This window comes from Mixophyes fleayi, chromosome 9, assembly GCF_038048845.1.
Source record: "Mixophyes fleayi isolate aMixFle1 chromosome 9, aMixFle1.hap1, whole genome shotgun sequence".
Taxonomy (NCBI): domain Eukaryota; kingdom Metazoa; phylum Chordata; class Amphibia; order Anura; family Limnodynastidae; genus Mixophyes; species Mixophyes fleayi.
In genome coordinates, this window is record NC_134410.1 from 111,475,255 (window position 1) to 111,497,578 (window position 22,324).

The 22,324-nt window shown below is 40.3% G+C and overlaps 2 protein-coding genes and 1 non-coding gene across 6 annotated transcripts in view; 2 read left to right on the top strand and 1 right to left on the bottom strand.

Moving 5' to 3' along the window:
• The first annotated feature begins 2,159 nt into the window (after positions 1-2,159).
• LOC142100974 (non-structural maintenance of chromosomes element 3 homolog) lies at positions 2,160-19,094 on the top strand. Of its 3 annotated transcripts, none has more exons than XM_075184944.1 (11): positions 2,160-2,262; positions 3,636-3,706; positions 4,220-4,327; positions 5,341-5,404; positions 7,528-7,607; positions 9,345-9,439; positions 10,092-10,171; positions 14,620-14,662; positions 14,752-14,814; positions 17,664-17,778; positions 18,642-19,094. In XM_075184944.1, exons 2-11 carry the CDS (start codon positions 3,647-3,649, stop codon positions 18,756-18,758), a joined length of 825 nt encoding a protein of 274 aa, XP_075041045.1. In that variant the 5' UTR covers positions 2,160-2,262; positions 3,636-3,646; the 3' UTR covers positions 18,759-19,094. The 3 variants fall into 3 exon arrangements, with proteins under 3 accessions (XP_075041045.1, XP_075041047.1, XP_075041046.1); XM_075184946.1 differs by having other exon boundaries at positions 2,224-2,283; XM_075184945.1 differs by having other exon boundaries at positions 2,250-2,323.
• LOC142102661 (small nucleolar RNA SNORA11) lies at positions 3,759-3,899 on the top strand. Its single transcript, XR_012679314.1, has one exon. It is a non-coding gene; the product is annotated as a small nucleolar RNA SNORA11 (small nucleolar RNA).
• The window catches only part of PFKFB1 (6-phosphofructo-2-kinase/fructose-2,6-biphosphatase 1), a 34,069-nt gene continuing 30,786 nt past the window's right edge, over positions 19,042-22,324 (bottom strand). For both annotated transcript variants that reach the window (XM_075184943.1, XM_075184942.1), the window contains exons 13-14: positions 20,743-20,807; positions 19,042-19,930 (exon numbers count right to left, since the gene is read on the bottom strand). In XM_075184943.1, coding sequence (XP_075041044.1) covers positions 19,871-19,930; positions 20,743-20,807 — 125 coding nt within the window. In that variant the 3' untranslated portion in view covers positions 19,042-19,870. The remainder of the gene's footprint in view (positions 19,931-20,742; positions 20,808-22,324) is intronic.

Consider the following 22,324-nt stretch of genomic DNA (forward strand, 5'->3'; position numbering starts at 1 on the left):
TACCTGAGCAAATCAGGAATATATCCTGAACATAGTTAAATAAAATATCAAAATCTCATAGAGCGATAATGTCAACGAGTTGGTGACCGTCTTTCCCTACCCGGTGAGTTATGCGAGGACGGGGCTGGGAGAAAGTAGCGTGTTGCTTCAACCGGGTCATTTCTACGCTCTTCTTATCTTCCTACTCTACCTCCTGTCCTCTTGATCCTATTCCCTCGCAAATTGGTAGATCCGTGTCTTCTGTGCTCATTACACCTCTAACTCAAATCTGTAATCTCTCACTCTCTACTGGCATCTTTCCATCACTATACAAGCATGCAGTGATTACTCCTATTCTAAAAAAACAAAACTCCGACCCAAACTCTCTCTCAAATTACCGTCCCATCTCTCAGCTCCCTTGCCCCTCCAAGCTTCTAGAGAGACTTGCCTACACTCGCCTCACACGCTTTCTTTCCGCAAACAACCTGTTGGATCCTCTTCAGTCTGGCTTTCGTTCTCAACACTCCACAGAGACTGCGCTGACCAAGGTTGTTAATGATCTGATCACTGCTAAGACTCTCTCCTAATTCTCCTTGATCTCTCGGCTGCATTTGACACCGTTGACCACTCTCTTCTCATACAAACGCTGCAATCCCTAGGTCTTCAAGACACAGTTCTATCCTGGTTCTCATCTTACCTCTCTAATCGCTCTTTCACTGTTAATTTCTCTGGAGCCACCTCTGCTCCGCTTCCCCTATCAGTTGGAGTACGACAAGGCTCGGTGCTAGGTCCTCTGCTGTTCTCTATCTATACCGCTTCTCTTGGCAATCTAATAAGTTCCTTTGGCTTTCAGTATCATCTCTATGCGGATGATACCCAAATCTATCTATCCTCTCCTGATATCTCGACATCTGTGTTGTCCCGTGTAACTGACTGTCTTTCTGCCATTTCATCTTGGATGTCCTCTCGTCAACTCAAACTTAATCTTTCTAAAACAGAGTTAATAATATTCCCACCCGCCAACAAGAGCATACCTGACATTTCTATCTCTGTTGATAACATGACCATAAATCCCACCCCACAAGCTCGCTGCCTAGGTGTAATCCTTGATTCACGCCTATCCTTTGTTCCCCACATTGACTCTATATCTAAATCATGTTACATACATCTAAAGAACATTTCCAGAATCCGCACATATCTCACACAAGACACTGCTAAAACCTTAATTCATGCACTAATCATCTCCCGCATTGACTATTGCAATTCCCTCCTTACTGGTCTTCCCAAAAACAGACTCAAACCCCTAAAATCTATTTTGCATGCTTCGGCAAGACTGATTTTCCTTGCAAATAGCTATTCCTCTGTTGAATCACTCTGTATGTCTCTACACTGGCTGCCTGTCTTCTACCGAATCCAATATAAAATACTTTTACTAACCTACAAGGCCATCAACAAAGCTGCACCAACATACATCTCCTCTCTTGTCTCAAAATATCTCCCAACTCGGCAACTCCGTTCTGCAAAAGATCTGCGTCTCTCATCCACCCTCATTACATCCTCCCATTCCCGGTTACAGGACTTTTTTCGGGCTGCACCCACTCTATGGAACTCTCTCCCTCGCACAATAAGACTCTCCTCTGTTCTACAAACTTTCAAGCGTTCTCTGAAAACCTACCTATTCAGACAAGCTTATAATATTCCTCAACCACCATCTTAACCTCACTAACTTTAGCCTGTTACACAATTTCACACAAGACAACTACCCCCGGACCAACATTGTTGTGTGACAGGATCATTTAGCTTATGAGTCACCTTACCTTTGCAGTCTGGCTGGGCCAAGATGCAAAATGTATACTTAACCTCATGTGTCAATCTCCCATTGTCCCATAGATTGTAAGCTTGCGAGCAGGGCCTTCTCACCTCTTTGTCTGTTTTACCCAGTTTGTTTATTAGTGTATTACGTTTGTCCCCAATTGTAAAGCGCTACGGAATACGTTGGCGCTATATAAATAAATGATGATGATGATGATGATCATCATTGTGTTTCATCTACCACTGGACATAGCATGTCAGGCGTCATGTTATCTACATGTTAATTAGATTAGGTCCTTACAGACTTCAACTCAACTATAACGGGCGCCAATGAAACAGCCAATCAACTCCTTCCCTTTTTCCCGCGTCAAGCACACATCACGTGATAGAACTACGTAGGGAGGAAGGGGCGGAGCCGGTGTGTTATGGTGCCGCAGAGTTACTTTCGCTTTGTGGCTGCAGCAGTGTGAGGTGTGTGCGGGCGAGTGCCGGGTGAGGACGGCGGGGGCTGTATCGTACTCAGTATAGTAATGTCAGTAATACAGCAGCGTCCAGTCTGTGCATAGCTACGTTCTTCGTATTCTTTCCTTGCAGCTTTAATGGGCAGTAATTGGTAATGTACTATTGTAGTTGGCGCCCTCACCCCGTCGCTCTCTAGACTGTTTTATATATTTATCCCTTTACACGACAGCATATTGATTTGGTAATCTGTGATCATATATTTGTCTGTTCAAAGATTATGCATGATCATAGGAATACCTGAGACTAACCTGCCGCCCATGACCTTTCAATCACCTGGGGTGTATGTATGCGTGTATATTATACATAGATATATATATATATATATATATATATATATATATAATATATCTATCTATCTATCTATCTATCTATCTATCTATCTCTATCTATCACATATGCTTCTGTATTGCGGCTTCACTACACATCTGAAGAGTAGAAGGCAGCCTCCATATAGTGGACTGTCAACATTGGATCAGCCACCAGACTTTGCTATGGGGACTGGTGCTAACTATTCATGCATTAGGAATTGGTGACATTATAGAAGCATTTGTTCTGCCTGTATACCAGATGCCCATATCTCCTGGGGACAGAACCAGGTTTTAAATATTTGTCCCTGTAAATGCCTTTTTTTTTTTTTTTTTCTCCCCCCCCCCCCCCCCCCCCTTTGGTGTTATCCAACTGCACAATGTAATCTTATTGTACTTACTGCAATTCCCACTACCTAATTGTATTCCATTGACAGGATAATTAAATCAATTAGGTTAACATTTTAAATACATAAAATTAGACAGTGCAACTTGTGACATGCTTAGACCTGCTCAGCACCACCTGTCCCTGGTCTTTAGTTTAATATGTTGACTTCTGTGTGTATAGTGGACTGATGGAGAAATAACATATTAGAAACATTTAGTGGTCAATGTTTCCATTTTGTGACTGGTGCACGAAGTACAGTAAATATGTGATTGCACAGAGATGAATATATTGAAAGAATACAGGTCTAAATACCCTGCTGAGCTTAGAAGGAGCAAGACAGAAAATGTGAGCTTGGCATCTTTTATTACTGCAGCCAGTGATAAAAAGGAAATATATGGGTACATCAGGGTTTAAGTTTACTGGGAAATTATTATGCGTTGCACATGTTTACTTGTACTTCCTTGTCTATCTGTCTTTGCTCTTTTTTGCTTAGGTTTGCTTGTAAAACGCACTTTTTTTATATTTAGTGTGTTATGACCATCTTTTTATTTATTTATTTTTCTAATATTATGGTTGTAAATATTTGTGTTACTCAGAATGCATTGGACTTAGTGCACAGTTTATTTCAGGTCCAACAGCCATGTCGCAGCAGAAGAGGAGAGGACGGCCTAGTCTTTATCAGGATTCTCGACAACTTCAGGTACATGTTAGTTTGTTCCCCACCTTTCTTCTTTTTAACTGTTCTCTATAGGTTGGTGTGCTCAGAGCAGCCTTTGGTGAGACCCTACCTTGGCTGTTTATACCACACCACAAAGAAATACACTGCTGCAATGCTAAGTCCTAATGAAATCTTGAAGATTGTATTTTTTCATGGTGCAGCTTGCAGTACACTTGTTTTGTCTGTTTAAACTCTGTGTATGTTAATTATTATTTCTTTTACCAGCATTTTATGTTTACATGTCATTTGTTTTTTTATAGCATTGGTGGTCTAGTTATGGTTCATGATCTTTGAGTTTTTAATCTGGAATAAAATCTTTGCTCATGTGCTATTCTGCAAGGGGGGGTCTCTTATTTTTGTTTGTGTTTTAACAACTCTGCAGTTGTCTGCAGCAAAATATTATTTTTTTTTTTTAATTTAATGTAGTAATGTTAAAGATTACCCTCATTACTTCTTTTACATATGTTGTTTTTGTTTTTTTGTCTGTCTGTGCAGGGACAAGATGTGGATATGGAGGATGACTTTAATCTCACGCAAACACAGTCCCCATCCCAGGTGCAAAAAAACTTGGTCAAGCATTCTGCTGAACAAGTGAACCTTAAGGTACAGGTCCACAAGTTTGTTTTAAATGTGCCATCCAATGTACTGACGCATGTAGTTTGTCATATTTTTTTTTACCTAAGCCTTTTCTAAATTTGTATTTACTGTCATTGTTGGTTGTCAAAAGATTGGAAAACTGTAGTAAATGGTTATAGCATTTAACTAACTGAGCGATTGCATACATAGACTTTCATGGTGATTTGCAAATGGCCAGATACTACATTAGATGACTACCTATATTGTATTCTGCAAAGCCCTTTACCAATCCTTTCATATTTAGTTAAAGGGATTTTCCACCCAAAACTCACTACAGTGTGTTAAGGGGCAGCTATTTAATGATTTTATTAAAAAAATAAAAAGTATATGGATTCTTAGTGTCCTGGTTCCTCTTTGTGGTGGTAAGCCTGTCATGGTCGACAGCCAACATGAACAGATTGTGTGTTTGATCTTTGTTGCGTAACTATGGGAAATTGTCAGCCATGATGGACTTACCTTGGCAAAGATGAGTCCCAGTGGAGAGGATCCAAGATTGGGCAAGGTGAGTTTATTAAACATAATATATGTTCCATTCCTTTTCTGACCCTTACATAAAGCACTATAGAGGGGTGTGTTTGAAAATGAGATGTAGAGCAGTATACAGAAATCTAAATCTTTGATTTACTTTTGGGTAATGGAAATGTTTCACACAGCAAATTCAGACATGAACATAAGTTATGCCACTCCAAGTTGGATGGGACATGTTATCGGCAGAAGTTTAATCCCTCACTTTAAGGTTATCTGCAGTGTAGTTAGATCTGCTGGAGTACGAATAATGAAGTGAATGTGCCCTCTAACCGGACAGGCATTGTAATCATTCAGTCAATAGATTCATTCAGTAAATGCCTCCCATCCTAGCAGTTTGAGGTTGTAGGACGGCTCAAGAAAACTTACAAGGAGGCTTTGTCCCAGATCCCCCATCTGCTTGTTAAATTGGTTAGCCAAAGTCAGAAAATGATTTTGATTTTTCTATTTTGTAGGTGGGTGAAGTGGTACAATACCTGCTGATCAGAGACCAGAAGAAGTTGCCAATTAAGCGTGCAGGTTTGTCTTTTTAAAGCTCTTGCGGTGAAGTATGAAAGATAGAGATGGCCCAATACACTCATTGTGGTGTTAGGTTGGATATCTTTGTAAATGTTGCCTATGGGCAACATCTCTCATAAGATTTATGCAACCGTTTGTGGAAAACATGAAATTTGATCTCCAATTTCATATGTCTAACAATTGCTTAAAGTGTTTCAGGTAATTTGGTTAAATGGAAAAAAAAATGAGCCTGCATAGTAACAATGCAGGACTCAAAGTTTAGGCAGACTAAATTGCTTATGACTTCTTTATTTGGCAGCTAATATGTTCCAGGAAAAATATTTTTGCAACTACTTCTGGTTTGGTGGTTGTTTAAAAACAAACTACAAACCAAAACAAAATCTTGCATGTTTAATCTTGTGTGATATTCAAATGGACTTTGATCTATGAAGATGTGTTCATGTTTTTTGTTTTCTCTTTTGTTGTTTTTTGCTTGTTGTGCAGAATGAATAATTCAATGCAGACTTCCCTATTCCTTCCTTCCATCCAGTACGGGTGTAGGACAAAAGAACAAGCGCTCGCACATTTATTGTTTGTTAAAGCACCTATAATTAGAGACCCCGCTTTCTTCACACCCCAAGATGTGCCAGCGGAGCGTCTTCCTGGGGCTATGAAAAAACAAACAAAAAAAACCTGACACAGAATCTGAACAACTTGTCCTTTTACTCCCAGCAGGCTAGGGGATGAAGTCTAATTTTATTGTCTGAGGACATTATTTTACTCATGTCCTGTGGGGCTTAATTAGTAAAATAACTCACTCCCAGCAGGCTTTAATATATAGTGGGAGGAGCTCCAATTTCTTAAAGTACTGTCCCCCTTGTGTGTGTGCACATTGTATACATTTACATGTACCACCAATCTTTATCTGCTGCTCAGGAACCTTTTTTTTTCTCTAAGTATTTCCATTGACCATTCTTCTATTTTGTTGGGCACAATGCAGCTCTGTACACACCTATGCAGTTTCTGAAACAATTTCACCAATTATTGACAGTCCAGTTGAACGGGCCGATTCATGAGTACACAACTTACCTTCAGATCTGTGATCTTCATTTCTCCTAACCATCTGTTGAAAAGATTGTTTCTTAGTGTTCTTTTGTCTTACACCTGCTGTTGGGCTGGAGAGAGACCTCGCTTATACTGGCTTTCATGGAGTAGGAGAAAGGGAATTGGGTACTAAACTTACTCTTTTCTATAGTTTTAGTACTCCTAAGATAGTAGTATACCAATGTTTCCAGTTTTGTTTAGTGTAATACAATTACAACTAAAAACCCAATTTCCTGCCTCTCCTACAGACCATTGCACCAGTATATTGTCACACCAGGTACCTGCTGTTGCAGCTGCCCAGTGCACCTTTAGCAATTAACACTGCAGCACTGGCCACTTGACACTTCTGCTCTTATTGAACAATTTCCCTGATGACCTAATGGGTGTAAAGTCAGGAATCGGACTGCAGTAGTGCAGATCCTGGTTATTTTCCATGGTTCTCTGTGGATATGTCGGACTCATAGGCGCCAACCCTAAAACAAGGTGCCCAATGCCCTTTTATAGTGCATAGTTTTATCTGGGCAGAATGCCTAACTGCTTGCAGGACAACCAGCCTCATTTTGTATGCCTTGTGCTCCTGGCATTGTATCCTTAATTTGCTAATGATGAACCGTGGAGGAGCAGGGGTAATAAGGGGAGAGGGATTCCTGTTGATCAATCTCCTGGGCAGGTACCATATAGCCCACTGTTCTTATCAATTTACAGTACTGCATTTTTTTTATATTATGAAAAGATGTATAAAAAGATATTTATTCCAACATGCTTGAAAAAGATCAGTATAAAATCGGTTTGATTAAACTGAATTAAAAATTGAAAAGCTTTTTCAGGTGAGAGACATCACCAAACCATTAAAAATGGGTCTGGTCATGAATGGGCATACAACTTTCGTTAATGAAGTAGTTGATCATATGCAGGTCAATAATTGGACAAGAATTATCCCACTTGTTTTTTTTTTTTATAAAGGTAGTTCTAATTGAGACCTACTTAATCTGACAATTCATAAAAATGTCAACAAAAAATCTCTTATTCATTATTTGCAGATATTGTAAAGAATGTGGTTAAGGAATACAAGGATGTGTATCTAGAAATATTTATCCGTGCCAAGAAGGCACTGATGGAGGTGAGTTTGGGTAATCAATACATCAGGACATCCATGAAATCACTTTCTCGTAAGCCTGCATTGTTGGGTGCTACACATGCTTGTTACCAGCAGAGGTATAGCAATAATACACAATGGTTAAGGGATTTCATTAGGACTTGTATAGAGAGTACAGTAACTTCAATTTCTTGCTTTATTGGCCAAAATGTAAGGCCCAAAACTGGTAGTGAGTTTGCTCGAAGCCTTTGATAGAATAGAGATTGATTGGGATGTGAAGGTACAGCTCTAGAAAATGTACCATATATACTCGTGTATAAGACGAGTTTTTCAGCACATTTTTTTTCTGCTGAAAAAGCCCCCCTCCCCCTCAGCTTATACCCGAGTCAATAAGTTTTCCCAGTTTTCTGCAGTCCTCGGCTTATATTCGGGTCGGCTTATACTCGAGTATATACGGTAAGTTAAAAAAAAATCGTTCCTTTTACCCATACACTGGACTACGAAGAGAAAGGACTCTATCATGAACTGCAGATGGGAACACTGCAATGGAGGGGTTTCAGTATTGATCATTACCTGCCTTCCTTCTCCAGAAATAACACACGTACAGGTAATTCTGTGCACAATCTGTAAACACAACCTGGAAGAACCTGGTGGAGTTGGAGATGGAGGTGTAGATCGTCTAATTGAACAACCATTACTGAATAAGTTTTGCCATTTCCTATAAAAGTACATTAAAACACCTTATGTGATCTCTTGGTGAACGCTTCTGTGGGCTCTTTCTTCGAGGAAGTGAAGAATTCAAATGTAAGCTAGGAATACAAAACAAACCCTAGTGTTCTCTGAATATTGCTGTCAAATACCATCAGTGGCATGGCCTAATAAAGCTGAGGGAAGTGTCCATGTCTTTTTTTTTTTTTAAGTGCTCAGAGGTGTAGACTAGGTTTGCGTTTTTCCTCCAACATATGTAATGCTCTCACACAAGACCAGTGATGGTAGGCGACAGAAGATTGGAGGAAATTCTCTTGTGATACCAGTTCTGTGTCTCGTGCAAGAACACTTCAGGAAGAGACTTTAGGTGAGTGCATGACTTATATTCACGAATTAGTTGTTCAGTTGGATGATATACACTTCTGGTTATCGGGTCCACCTGCGGCAGATTCTTAGAAGTTTTCACCAATTGGGAGCTTTCTTTGAATCCTAGGCAGCAATCAGTCGGACATATACCTATTGTTATGTCTTATAAGCTCGTTCTGTGGGGACAAGGACAGACTGAGGCACTAGAAAGAGGTGTAACTAAAGAGAGGGTGTTCAACTTACGTCAGTCCAGAGAGTCTCCACGCCCATAAGGCCATAGATAACTAGTTAGTTGCTTGCTAAATAGAGAACTGTGGAGCACAAAGAACAAAGTAACTTGCAGAAATCCTCCTCGGAACAAGATAACAATATTCAGCAGTTGTCTCATATAATCAACATATAGACCAAAATATAAAAAAAAGTTATAATCTGTGTAACTTGTCACCTAATGGTTTTCATCCTTTATTTTCAAAGGATTGTCAGATGTCTTTAAAAAAAAATAAAAAAATTATAATTCTATTCATTGACACTGTACCTTTTGCCCTATTTTGAAGATATTTGGTAACCTATTAAACGTTCTCCAGACGCCACCTGCAGAGATGCGCCTCATACTACACTCCAAATCATGCCACTATTAAACATATATTTATACAGTGTGTGTTGTAAACCACTCCGTTTCCCTTGTAGGTGTTTGGATTTCAGTTGGAGGAAATTGACCCCAAGAACCACGTGTATATTCTTATAAATAGACTGGACCGTGTGACAGGAGATGGACTGAAAGTGTAAGACCCTTGGTGGGACTCTGGGTTGTTTGGTTTAGGGTTCCTTTAATTTGAAACCATATGTTTTAATAATAAAACCTCGTTAGGAAGGCTCTTGAATAGTTCTATGAACATGACAGGGGAGGACACGGAGTTAAGCAGTTACCACATGCCAGTCTATTCAACACCTCTGGGATGGAATTAGCAGTTATTCAAGTAGAGATGAATCACCATCTATCTAGTTTGCAGCAAATGGGAGTCACAATTGCTCACGCTCCTTGTGCCTTATTTTCAGTCCCTCAAGTATACGTTCTGAGGAGCTCATTGTGTTCCGAGGGCGAATGGGGGCGCAACTCTGAGAAATCTCTAGTCACTTATACACTGAATGGACCCTTTTATTAGTACAAGTGTTCATTTTGGAGAGTGCCTTACTGCACATCATTTAAAATGTATACATAAGCTTAGTTTGCTAATTAGACAAAATATACCAACAAGCTCTAAACCGATTACTGTTGCAAATGAAGACTGAACCTTAGGTTCCTAACGGTTTACTAACAATGTGTTCTGAACATTGTATTACTATAGCGCTACTCTAGCTGGAATTATCTTTACACTTGGGACAGTGACTGAGTCAAACTATCTCACTTTGAAACACACTCCCTTTCTATTGCAGGGATGACAACACTGCTAAACTGGGTTTGCTTACACTAATTCTGAGCATCATCTTCATGAAGGGGAACCATGCCAAAGAGTGTAAGTAGTTATTCACTGAAAACCATTTAAGGACCATAAAACACCGTTTTCATATGTTGTCACAATGTCTTCTGTGTTGCTTGCATGTGAAAGTTTAGTCTGGTTCTGTCAATGCTGAAATGACCATCCTATTTCTGGACTGTTCAGTATCATAAACACTCCCTATTATTATGCTTGACTGAAGATGTAGGTGTGCCCTCTACTGGATGTAAATGAGTTCTCCAGGGATGGTATTTTGCTAGCCTTTTCATCAGAAGGAAAACATTTATGTCTTTATTTTTCACTAGTGCAAAGATTAGTAGTGTGCTCTATTGTATATTTGGACATTACTTTGCAGCAACTTGCTAAATTTATCCTTTTGTATTTGTGTAAAATACTTTGCAATCATCTTATTGGGAGACACTGTCACATTGGTGTAGAGAAGCTCCTCCTGGAGTTTGGGCATATTTAAATTTAAAAACAAGACTGAACTCCTTCCCCTCAGTCTGCTGGAAATTCGGTTCAATTCAAGTGCCCGTAGGAGTTGGGTGTTCTGTATGGTTGCTGTTAGGGGTTGTCGGAGTGGGAATCTGACTTGGTCTGCTAAGTGACCAGCTTCCAAGCACTCAGACCAACAGTCGCCTGACAGGCAATCTCCCCACAACTCCTGTCATGAAAGCCTGTCTGCTTATCTTTCGGGACTGGTCGTATGGTTCCACCTCAGATGCCGGGTGAGAGGAATCTTAATTTGTGGATACGCCCTATTTCCTGGAGTACCAGCCCAGATGGATTTTCACCACCTCTTTCTGTTTTCAGAAAGACTGTGATGCATTTTATTTTTTGCCCTATGGGAAACCATTCAGTACTCAATCTCTTCAGTGGTGCTAATTCCACTTCCGGAAAGCCAGAGAGAGTTGGTACTCCAATCAAGTCTCTTCATGGTCCACAAATCAGGCTGGTCTATCTAGCTTCTTTAGATTCAAAATAGGCAAACACTCAGCTTCGGGTGGACAGATTCAAGAAGGAGTTGTTGAGGTCTGTCGTACACAGCATGGCTCAGAACTTTTTTATGGTGTCCATGGACTTAAAGGATGCTTACATGGATATTTTGATAAGGACACCAGTGACTTTATATTTGCCATTCACACTCATTTCTTTCAATTTCGGGTTCTACCTTTCAGCCTAGCGGCTGTGCCAAGGGTGTTCAAGAAGATTATTGCAAATACAGCTGCTTTTCTGAGGTCCAGGGGGGGGTGACTGTTTGTCCAGGTAGAAAAGATCTGCTGATCAGTGTGGTATCTGCAAACTTTGCTTCAAGCACATGTGCAAGAGATTACCTAGACCTATAGAATCTCCAGAGAAAATAAAAGCTTCTGATAATTGTGCTTTTAACTGAAAGCAGTGTTCAACAATCTAGTTTGAGAACACTTTCTCATCATATAGTGCCTGCAAATTCCATAGCGCTTTACAATTGGGAGCAAATTCAGTAATAAAACAATACTTGGTCTTACAGAGAGGTAAGAGGGCCCTGCTCACAAGCTTATAATCTATAGGACAATGGGAGTCTGATACATGAGGTCAAGTTCTACACATAATCCCATAAAGGGTTAATGGCGCACACTATGTAGGCGGAGGAATCCCACCAATAAGGGTTTATTTGGGGGTCTCTTTACGAGATAGTGTTTGACTAAAAATATATATAGAAAAGGGATAACACCAATCTCCGCTGCTGCACTGTCGTGGTTTATTGCACAACAACCACAGAAATACACGAATGTATATACACCAAAAACAAACAGGACAGATTGCGCTGCGGAGAATTTGTGTTGGTATAATTCAATAAAAGAACCTAGAGGATCCTCCCATCACAATAAATAACCAATTGCATAGTATCACATGAATAATATTCATGTGATACTATTCAATTGGTTATTTATTGTGATGGGAGGATCCTCTAGGTTCTTTTATTGAGTTATACCAACACAAATTCTCCGCAGCGCAATCTGTCCTGTTTGTTTCAAGTTCTACACATGGCATATTGGTCCACCCAGAACGCAGAGTTAGACTGTGTAGTGGGACATATGATCCATTCACACAGCAATGTTGGTCAGGGGCTCAGACGGTTGTGGTCTTATGTAAAGGGTGATAATGGGGTAACGTAGGGAAGCTAAGAGGGTGGTTGAGGAATATTATAAGCTTGCCCGAAGAGGTGGGTTTTGAGAGAGGGTTTAAAGACCAGAGGAAAGTCTTATTGTGTGAGGGAGGGAATTCTACAAAGTGGGTGCATCCTAAAAAAAAAGTCCTGTAACTAGGAATGGGAAGATGTAATGAGTGGATTAGAGATGCAGAACGAAGGTGTTGAGTTGGTTGATATTTTGAGACTACTGAGGAGACGTATGCAGGTGCAGTTTTGTTGATGGCTTGTCTGTTACTAGAAGTGTTTTTTTCTTTTATTTATTTTTTTTGATATTTGATTCTGTATAAAACGGGCAACCGATGCAGAGGAAGAACCATTTGCAAGAAAAATCGGTCCAGCTACAAAATAGATTGTGGGGGTGAGCATCTGATTTGGGAAAGTCCAGTAAGGAGGGAATTGCAAAAGTCAATGAGGGCGATGAGTGCATCAATTAGTGAGTGGTGTTTTTGTTTTTTAAAGATGCATGAAACATGAGTTAAATATAGTCTGAGGGGAACAAAGGATAGTTCTGAGACAAGGAACACACCTAGGCAGCAAGCTTGCAGGGTGGGATTTATGATCATGTTGGGAACATTACCTTTTTTTTTTTTTTTTTGAAAGATTGAGTTGGCGAGAGACCATCCAACATGAAATAGCAGAGTCTGTTTCAAGGAAAGGCCCTAAAGAATCTGTTGGCCAATGCCATAGCAGTGGCGTACCTCAACCATTTGAGGCACAAAGCTCCTTTGCCATGAAAGATGCGATTGGCAGAGCAAAATGTTCCAGCTATCGTGGCGCATGTGTTCATACCAGTTGTGGAAAACTGGGAGGCAGATTGTTTCAGCAGGCATGTCCTAGACCCTGGGGAATGGTCCCTTCACCTGTACGTTGGTCAACAGATTGTGGGGAAAACTGGATCAGTCAGTTGTAGACATATTGGTATCTCTGAACCAGAAAGTGGAGAGTTTCTTGAGGTCAAGGGATCTGAAGGTGGTGTTGATAGACACCACATCAGTCTCTTGGAACTTTCATCTGATTTATCTGTTCCCACCAGTTGCAATGCTTCCATGAGTTCTAGAAAAGGTAGAGTGTATTCTGCTGGTACACAGACATTCTCAAAAAAAGCAGCTGGCCTGTCATGCTTCTAAGACAAAACCTGTTAAGTAGAGGCCCTTTCATCACTAGGGATGAATGTGGCTGATGCTATGATTCGTTTAAGGCTAACCGGTTTTCTCTGAAATGGTGTTTGGCTTTCTAGCCCTAAGCATCGTCTCCTTTTGAACCCAATATTATAGAGTGCCGGAAGACTTGCATGCCTTGATGTGAAAAGGGGGTTTGCTACCTCTTTTTGTTTTCTTTCAGAGACAACTGACAATTTTACTGGAAGTGCATACTTTCTTAGAGTGAGTGATGCACATGCAACCTTCATACATTCCCCCCCCATCTTTCATGATGACCTGTTTAGCCGTCAAAACACCCCTTTTTTTTCAGCCCAAAGTGGTCTCCTGAGTTTCATCTAAGTCAGGCTATTGTAATTCTGGCCTTAGACCAGGGTAGTTCTCTGAAGAGATCCCTCTTCTACTCTTTGGATGTTGTCATGGCTGTGAGGACATATGTTCATAGAACTTGAGGTGAACAGATCTTTTGGTCCTCTAAGTGGATTACATCGGTACCTCACCTGTTGCAGCAAGGCAACCTGTTTCCGTAATTGTGAGGGCACCTTCTATCAGACTGGCGAGTGCCTCCTGGGTAATGTAGCATACGGCCTCGACTGAGCAGTTGTGCTGTACTGCCACCTGGTCTTCAGTTCATAAAGCTTTAATGCGTCAACAAGATTCCAGTTTTGGTGCAACGGTGCTGCGCATCACAACTTGGTGTTCCCTTGAGTAGGAGCAGCTTGCGGATGTCCTCAAACTTCCAGTGTCCCCCAAAGTATGAATACGAAAAATTGATTTTTATGCTTGGGTTAAAGCATTGTCTCTGAATTCATTGGGGGACAGTGAGCTGCCACCTTTATATGTCTTCTCCTGATTTAAGTTTTAAAGTTGTTGAATCTTGGGTTTAATCCTCATTTTGATTCCTCCTAGTTCTGTCATTGGGGTTTAGTTAGAAAACAAGTGCATTCCCAGCAGACTGAGGACCAGTTCTGACTTGTGTCCAAATTCCAAGATGAGCGTCTATAGCCCCCAAAGTACCACTGTCCACCTTTAGATTCAGAGAGAATGATTTAATGGAAGTATAAAAATCATTATTTATATGCAATTGTAATAAAATGTACTTTTGTTTTTCCCAGCTGCTATTTGGGAGACATTGCGGCGTCTGCATATTGACCCAGGGTATGTTCTCAAGCACAATGTGGTAATGAAACACTTTTAAATGGATGTGTTTAGTTCACCTTTTTTTTTTTTTTTTCCCCCATATCAAGGGAGAGGCACTGTGAGTTTGGAGATGTGAAGAAACTTTTGACTGATGAGTTTGTAAAGCAAAAGTAAGTTGTTAAATTTTTAAATGATGATTAGGAGACTGATTTGCATTGAATGCTGGTGTGTTCAGAGCAGCCTGGGTTAGTGCCCTTGCTGTTTCCATCTCACCACAGAGCAGCTTGCAGCTTTTCTTTGTGCTTAGCAGCACTCTGGTAAATACTTTAGTTCAGCACTGCATACATTTTTCATTTTTTTTTATTGTATGATTTGTGACATTTATGTGACATGGGGCATGTGTTTTAATCTTTTATACTGCCCTGTTAAGTGCCATAGAGAATACTGATGCCTGACTTGTGATTGTCTGTTTATGAATTGATGTTCTCTCTGACTCCAGCAAGAGTGTTAAAATGACAATGATGATACACAAACGAAAAGACAAAATGCATTGATATAATGTATAACCAATAAAAATGAATCTTTGCTTGTGTTCTGTTCCTGTTGGTGTAGGTTGGATTGTGGGAACAGTCCTGATCTCCTTATATATTGCCTGCTATATTAAGGTGCCCACCCTTCCCCTATGTCTAATATATCTAACGGATATTTTTCTAAATAGTGGATTATAGACAGGTTTTGGTTTTTTTAAATATTTTTGCAACACTAGGTCAAGAGCTCACTACTTTTTGGCTGGAAACATGCAGCTCTGTATATGTCAGGTGTGGACTTCATTCTGCATTAAGCGAAGCCAAGCATTTCTCTCAATTACCTTGCTCAAGGCCATGTAATCAATATACAAAGTGTACTATTTAAAAAAAAAAAACACAAGAAATTCCAACACAATGACAAATTCATATGTTTATTCATCTACATTCCTACACACCTATTATAATACTTGCTTTGCTTTTACCTTCTGTGTAGTCAAATCAAGACTATATCAAGCTCGGTTGGAGCAAAGGCCCTGCAACCACTCTCTGGAAGGTGGGATTAGATTATGTGGCAGGTAGCTTGGCTTTCTGCATCTGCTAGTGTGATGTGAATGGAAGAGAGAGGGGGGACAAACGGTGAACACTTTACATCTAAATGTTTTATACAGAGATGCACACTTGCATACCTCTTCCAATTACAGAACTGCTTCTGTAATACCCACAGCTTTTAACTAAATGCCAAATCCTGTATTGGAAGCTGGACATGTGCCATCCCAAAACATCCATGAAGAGGGATGATCCCTGGAAAGCAATGGCATCAGTGGTGCTAGGTATTGTGTAACATGCAGTCAGAAGTATGGTGCCTTATGTATGGTGTTTTCCAACCCTACTTCTAGGCCTCATTGACACAAGTAGTCTGGCTGCTTGTGCACAGATGTGAATACCCATTTTTTTTTTTTTTTTAAATCTGCTCCTTTCTCCAAATTGAATCCTGATCTGAAGCAACTCACCTTTATCTACAGTGTTCATGAATATAGTGGAAAACTTTATTTAAATCTGTCTATCCTGTACACTATAGCTCCTTTTCCAATTTCTTTTATGGTATACTGTATAAATGGACTTGACATGCTAAGTAGGAGAAATATAGATGTTATAGTCTGGGTGTATATAGGTGGCTTTGTTTAATGCAGTGCATAGGCGCATACATAGTCTGTCATTTCACCCATACTGTCAGACTGCATTAGAGAGGGCCTCTGATGTGTGGTTCTAAATAACCATCTTGAAACTGTCAAGTGTTCCCTCTCTCCCATTTTTGTTGTGCTTGGGGAAACTTACAAAGCTAGTGGGATGTTTTAAAGCTGAGTGCTTGATGCTACAACTAGGGAAGTTCGCTTTTGAAGGGTTACAAACTGCATATTATCTTCACACTAAACACATTCACAAGCTGTCGAAAAACAGATTCAAACTTTTGGATTCGTGTTTCAGTCACATCATTTTTAGTTTTGGTCTCTGGTCAACGGCTCTTTGAGATTTCCTGAAACTTATGGCTGCAATATCTGTGATTATGCTTTCTACATGGATGTGGTTATTCCTTACCTGGACAATCCTTTAATGCAACTGAAGCAAAGTTGGGGACTCTGCTTTGATCAATTAGCAGAAATCCAATTTGGTTACTACCCAGAGACTTCTATTTCCCGGGCTCTGCTATTTATGCTACTGCCTAGTGTTTCTTCCAGGTAGATGCTGAAGGAGGAGGGGGGCACAGTGATATGGTAAAGGGGCACAATATGATGGTGAAGGGGTCTAAATACATCTTATGTCATTTTGAAACAAACTACTTAAACGGGACTACCCAGTAATAATTTTGGCTTATGGCTGCCTTGGAAACATGATGGTTACGCTAAGGGTGCATCAAACAGAGTTCGAGAACCCCTGCTCTATACCTATTCTTCTGTTCTAATCTCATCACTGATATGAATGGAGCCTCTCAAGTCTTGGTATTTGTTTATTGTTCTGTACTGTTTTACAGTACTGTATAGTCTATCTGGTGTACAGCGCTGTGGGAACCTGGTGGTGCCATATAAATAAGATTCAGTTATAGAAGATAATGGATTTGTACACAAATATGCTTGGTCCACAGGTCTGACACCTAATAGCAGTACTTGGATGTATGAGCACATTACTTTTAAATACTCTGCCTGGCATTCCCTTATTGAGTAGTTTAGCAGTGTTTCTGACTACGATGTCAGTAGTTGCTCCTGGGGTAGTAATCATCATTACTTTTCTAGTTAACAGGTTTCCACACAAGGGAGAAAATTTAAATATACACACTTTAACAGGTTCCATTTTTACATGTAAAATAAACTTCAAACCACACTTATAGTTCCTTATATATAGCTTATTTATGTGCAACTGCTCTGTGCCCTACTTTACCTAGTTAAGGCAAATCACATTTCGTCTAGTGCAACAGTAGCTTCATTTCTGTCCTGCAGGTACCTGGAGTACACTAAAATCCCCCACACAGATCCCATGGAGTATGAATTCCGATGGGGACCTAGAGCATTTAAAGAAACCTCCAAAATGAAGATTCTGGAATTTGTCTCTAAGGTAAGGAAGCCCCTGGTGCATGTTGCTGGTGAGGAACAGTTACCATTTGCTCATGCATGTTAATGTTACACTCTGGTAAGGGATTTGCTCCTGTGTAAACACCTTTTACACATGCATGGTCGCCATACTGTGACTGGCCTGTGGGGGCACGATAATAGAGCTGGTAAGGTGAAGTCTGTGCTGTGGACATACATACAGAAGTACAGTTTTTGTTATGTATCATTCAGAGTTTCCACCTGCCCAATAAAATCAGGATCAGCAGGTACCTTGGACCCACAAATGCCAACAGATCAGCCCAATAAGATCTAAAACCTAATTGAATTTCTTTATAAAAAGATCAGCAATTGCTTCTCCCAACTCTTCAATAAGGAAATACAACTTATTGTAGGTTTACTCCCAGTAGGTATTAAACCAACGCAGTGTTTCCCAAACCCTGTCCTCAAGACCCCTAACAGTGCAGGTTTAAGGTCACCAGGAAAATTAGTAGCACCTGTGAATCTGTTACAATGTGTTGGTCAGTAATGATTACACCTGTGCTCCAGCAAGGAGATGTGAAAACATGCACTGTTAGGGGGGTCCCTGAGGGCTGGGTTTTGGAAACACTGAACTAACCCATAATACAATTAAAGACCAAGGGGCTTAAACATTTCTAAAAATGTATGTTCTGCTTTTGGTGCACAATGGCTTGCATGGTTACAATAAGACTGATTTCTTCCAGCACCTTTTGCCTATATTAAGTGATGGTTTATCACCCCTGTACCACCTAACTATGGGCAAATGGGTGACATGTATGTAAAATAAAATGCTGTATTAAAATAGCTAGTCTGCAATTTCTAAATAATTTAACTTTTCTCTGTTTGTAGATCCAACAAAAGGACCCAAAGTCCTGGGTGACACAGTACAGAGACGCACAGGAAGCAGAGTGTGCTCAGTCACAAGGACCAGCTCCCTCACAAGCATCAAGACGCTCATCATTCTAGGAGTCGTCATCTTGATAAAGTAATTGACAAGTAGATTAAGCCCTCCTCCAAAAAAGAAACGCAAGACCTTTTACCAGTGGGGTATTTATTAGAATAAAAATTACATCCAGAAAAGTTCATGACCTTCAGGAATGGCCGTGTCTTACCCAATAGCCGACACTTGGTAATGCCAGGAGAGTTGGATCTACAAAAATAAAGCCTTAAATGTTCAGTGGCTCAGACTTGTATCCCGAGGAAAGTTACAATGTTCCCTTCTCTGACAAGAACCAAGATCCGTTCTATATTTTCTTAACCAGTTTATTGTATATAGTTATTTAATAAAACTTTGCTCTAGAACCATCTAGTGTTATTTCATCCATGTAAATATTAGTGACCATCAAACCCCACTTTTTGTATGGTCTTCTACATTCATGTTAATCTAGTAAAGGTTTCTAGCATTATTATGGCTGCTTTGTACTATAGCCTCTACAAAAGGAGGTGACCGTGTGTCCCAAGGACACTTTAACACATCAACGTACTCCAGATACCAGAGGTTAAATACAAAAATTAAAAAATACCAGAGAGGAAACTGTCCCTGCACATGTAAAAATGCAATTTAAATTTTCAAAAAGAGGCACATTATATACTTGGCTCATACATACATAAGTGACTCGCTAAATACTATTCCTGGTTACAGTTGCTAAATAGAGGTCAATCATCTTTGTATGCTGCTTTAAAAACATCATCTGGGTCACATTTTACTTAAGTCTCACCTAACAAACACCTGTGAAGAAGCCGCAGGTGTATTTTTAAAGTTGGGTGGACAAACTTAATATCAAGCAGCCATAGACTACCATTATTTCCAAGTCGTCTTCATTTCTTTTAAAGCAATACAGTTTGTGGGGAGGGGTAACTTCCTTAGTGTAGATTTTAGTGTAAACTGGTCCACCCATAAAAAAAAAAAATTTTAAAAAAAAATTCAGGTAGTTAAAAAAAAAAAACAAGTGCCCCAATGCAGGTCCATCTAAAAGTCTTGAGTTAAGTTATGGCAGTTACTGTCTCCTTGGTTTTCTGGTCAACAAAATAAAAATTGCAACCACTAAATATAAAATGCAGCTTGATAATTCCATTTTTTAAAAATGTTCTGGGACTGTATCCAGAGCTTCTTCAGGATCCCGAGACACCTCCACATTCTAAAAAAGATAAAATTAAATAACTAGTGGCAAAAGTTATGGCATACAATCTAAAAAAAAAAAAAACAACAAAAAAAACCTGCTATTTAACTCGGTAACAAAAAAAAAAAATCTGACCCATCTACATTGTGTATCTAGGCAAATGCTTTAGGGTTTTAAAACGGCTTTGTAAAGCCTCCCTCACATGGGTGAAGCATGCCTATTCTGTAATCTATATGGGACACATGAAGCACCATCGCAGAGTGCATCCTCCTTTGCCACAGCTGTGTTATGGTGAGGGTGCTTTCAAAGATGAAGACAAGTGTTGAGAGGCTCTAGAATGTTGTACAACAAATGTCTCCTTGATCTGCAAATGACTGAATTAAACTAACATTTATTTATATAGCACTAGCAAGCGCTTTACGATGGGGAACAAACAGTGATAAAACACGGGGTAATGCAGACAAAGGCAAGAGGGTCCCTGCTCAGTACATTTGTGCTTATTCTTGAACTGAGATTTGCATAGTTCTACGTCCCTACCCAATAAGAGTTGCACCTTTGCTATAAATCTGTCACCTGCACAAGACACTACCATATTTTCCTATTAAGTTGAGTTTACTGCTGAAATCTTTCAAATATATTCCCAGCATACGCTTACATCAAAGACCAATTCCTACACGTACAAAAACCCCCTTTAAAAATAAATCCTGTGAGAAGAACACCCCTCTGAAAGCACAAGTCTAGAGCATAGAATATAGATGTAATAAAAGAACTACAAAAAATCGTGATGAACCTTCCCATACAAAACTTTTCATATCACTTTGTCAACTCACCAATGGTCTTTCCCTGTGTGTATTCACTGCCTCCACATTCAGGTAAATTGATTCTACTTTACAACCTAGGAAGAGGAATTATACATTAGTCTTACTGTTAACCTCCACAAGCCAGAACACCCAAAGTACATTGGATTGTAAAAATCAATGCCACTTTCTAATTTTAGCTGCCCTAATGCATCATTTGGCAATGTCAATTTGGAGAATACAAGCTTCTCTTCTATGACCAGACAATCTGGAAATGCATTTAGGGCATGTTCCCAAATTGCACTCTTTGGATTTTGTGAAACAAAAAGCAGACAGGTAATGTTTTTGCTGAAAGTTTCAGTTCAAGCGAGGTAAACACACCCAAGCTTTTGATTACAGTTGACACTACATGTTATATCCCTGGGTTTAAACTCCCAGCACCAATAGCTTTCTCTGTACTGGGTGATTAAACCCAACAATGTTGTGGGAGTTAAGTCTTTACCCCTCTTGAGCAGTTCGAGAGGGAAACTGAACAAACTTTAAAGCAGGCTGCAGATGGTCGATACACTCAGTATATTTATCAAAATTAAAAGATACAGGTTTATTTGCTAATAGACACTTCTGGTTTAATTTAAGTTTTTCTTTTTTCCTCAAAACTGGCTTTGAATAATTTTCTCCTTCATGGGGGAAACAATGCCCAACTGTTGGAGAGAAGGCTCTTCAGATTTATTATTATTATTCTTTATTTGTTAGGCGCCACAAGAGTTCCGCAGCGCCGTACACAGCACAAACAGACTAACCAAGGTGAAACATTACACACAGTAAACAAAAAATACCAAAACTTCAGAGACTCCAGGCAGGCTAATGCAGTAAAGACGGAGCAGAGGAGCAGGTATGGAGAACAAAGGGAAGAGGGCCCTGCTCAAATGAGCTTACATCCTAAGGGAGGGTAGACAGAACTCAGGCACACAGGGAGCAAGTTGAAGAAGTGGGGAGAGAACAGGCGGAGGAGATAAGGGGGTTAGGTGTAAGGTTGGTAGGCTTTTAGGAACAGGTAAGTTTTGAGTGCCTTCTTGAAGGAGGACAAATTGGGCGAAAGACGGATGGAGCGAGGGAGGTCGTTTCAGTGAAGGGGGGCAGCACGGGAGAAGTCTTTGATTCTGGAGTGGGAAGAGGTGATCAGAGTGGAGGAGAGGTGACGGTCATTGGCCAAGCGCAGGGGACGGGCAGGGGTGTGAATAGAGAGGAGGTAAGAGATATAGGGGGCGGTAGACTGGGAGAGAGCCTTGAAAGTGACGGTTAGGAGTTTGAAAAGGATTCTGTAAGGAATGGGGAGCCAGTGTAGGGCAAGACAGAGAGGGGAGGCGGATGAGGAGCTTTGCAGCCGCATTGAGTATAGAGCGGAGGGGGGCGAGATGGGAAAGGGGAAGGCCGGTAAGAAGGAGGTTGCAATAATCAAGGCGGGAGATGATAGTTTTGGTGGCATCTTGGGAGAGGACAGGCCAGATGCGGGTAATGTTGCGCAGCTGGTAGCGGCAGGCTTGGGCAAAGGATTGGATGTGGGGGGCGAAGGAGAGAGGGGGCGAGGGTGACGCCTAGGCAGTGGAGTTGGGGG

Bases quoted from the DNA above. Each gene is read 5' to 3' on its own strand.
- LOC142100974 (XM_075184944.1), top strand. From the start codon at position 3,647: ATGTCGCAGCAGAAGAGGAGAGGACGGCCTAGTCTTTATCAGGATTCT. The intron at 4,328-5,340 runs GTACAGGTCCAC...TCTATTTTGTAG, and splicing joins CTGAACAAGTGAACCTTAAG to GTGGGTGAAGTGGTACAATA. The intron at 14,663-14,751 runs GTATGTTCTCAA...CCCCATATCAAG, and splicing joins CGTCTGCATATTGACCCAGG to GGAGAGGCACTGTGAGTTTG.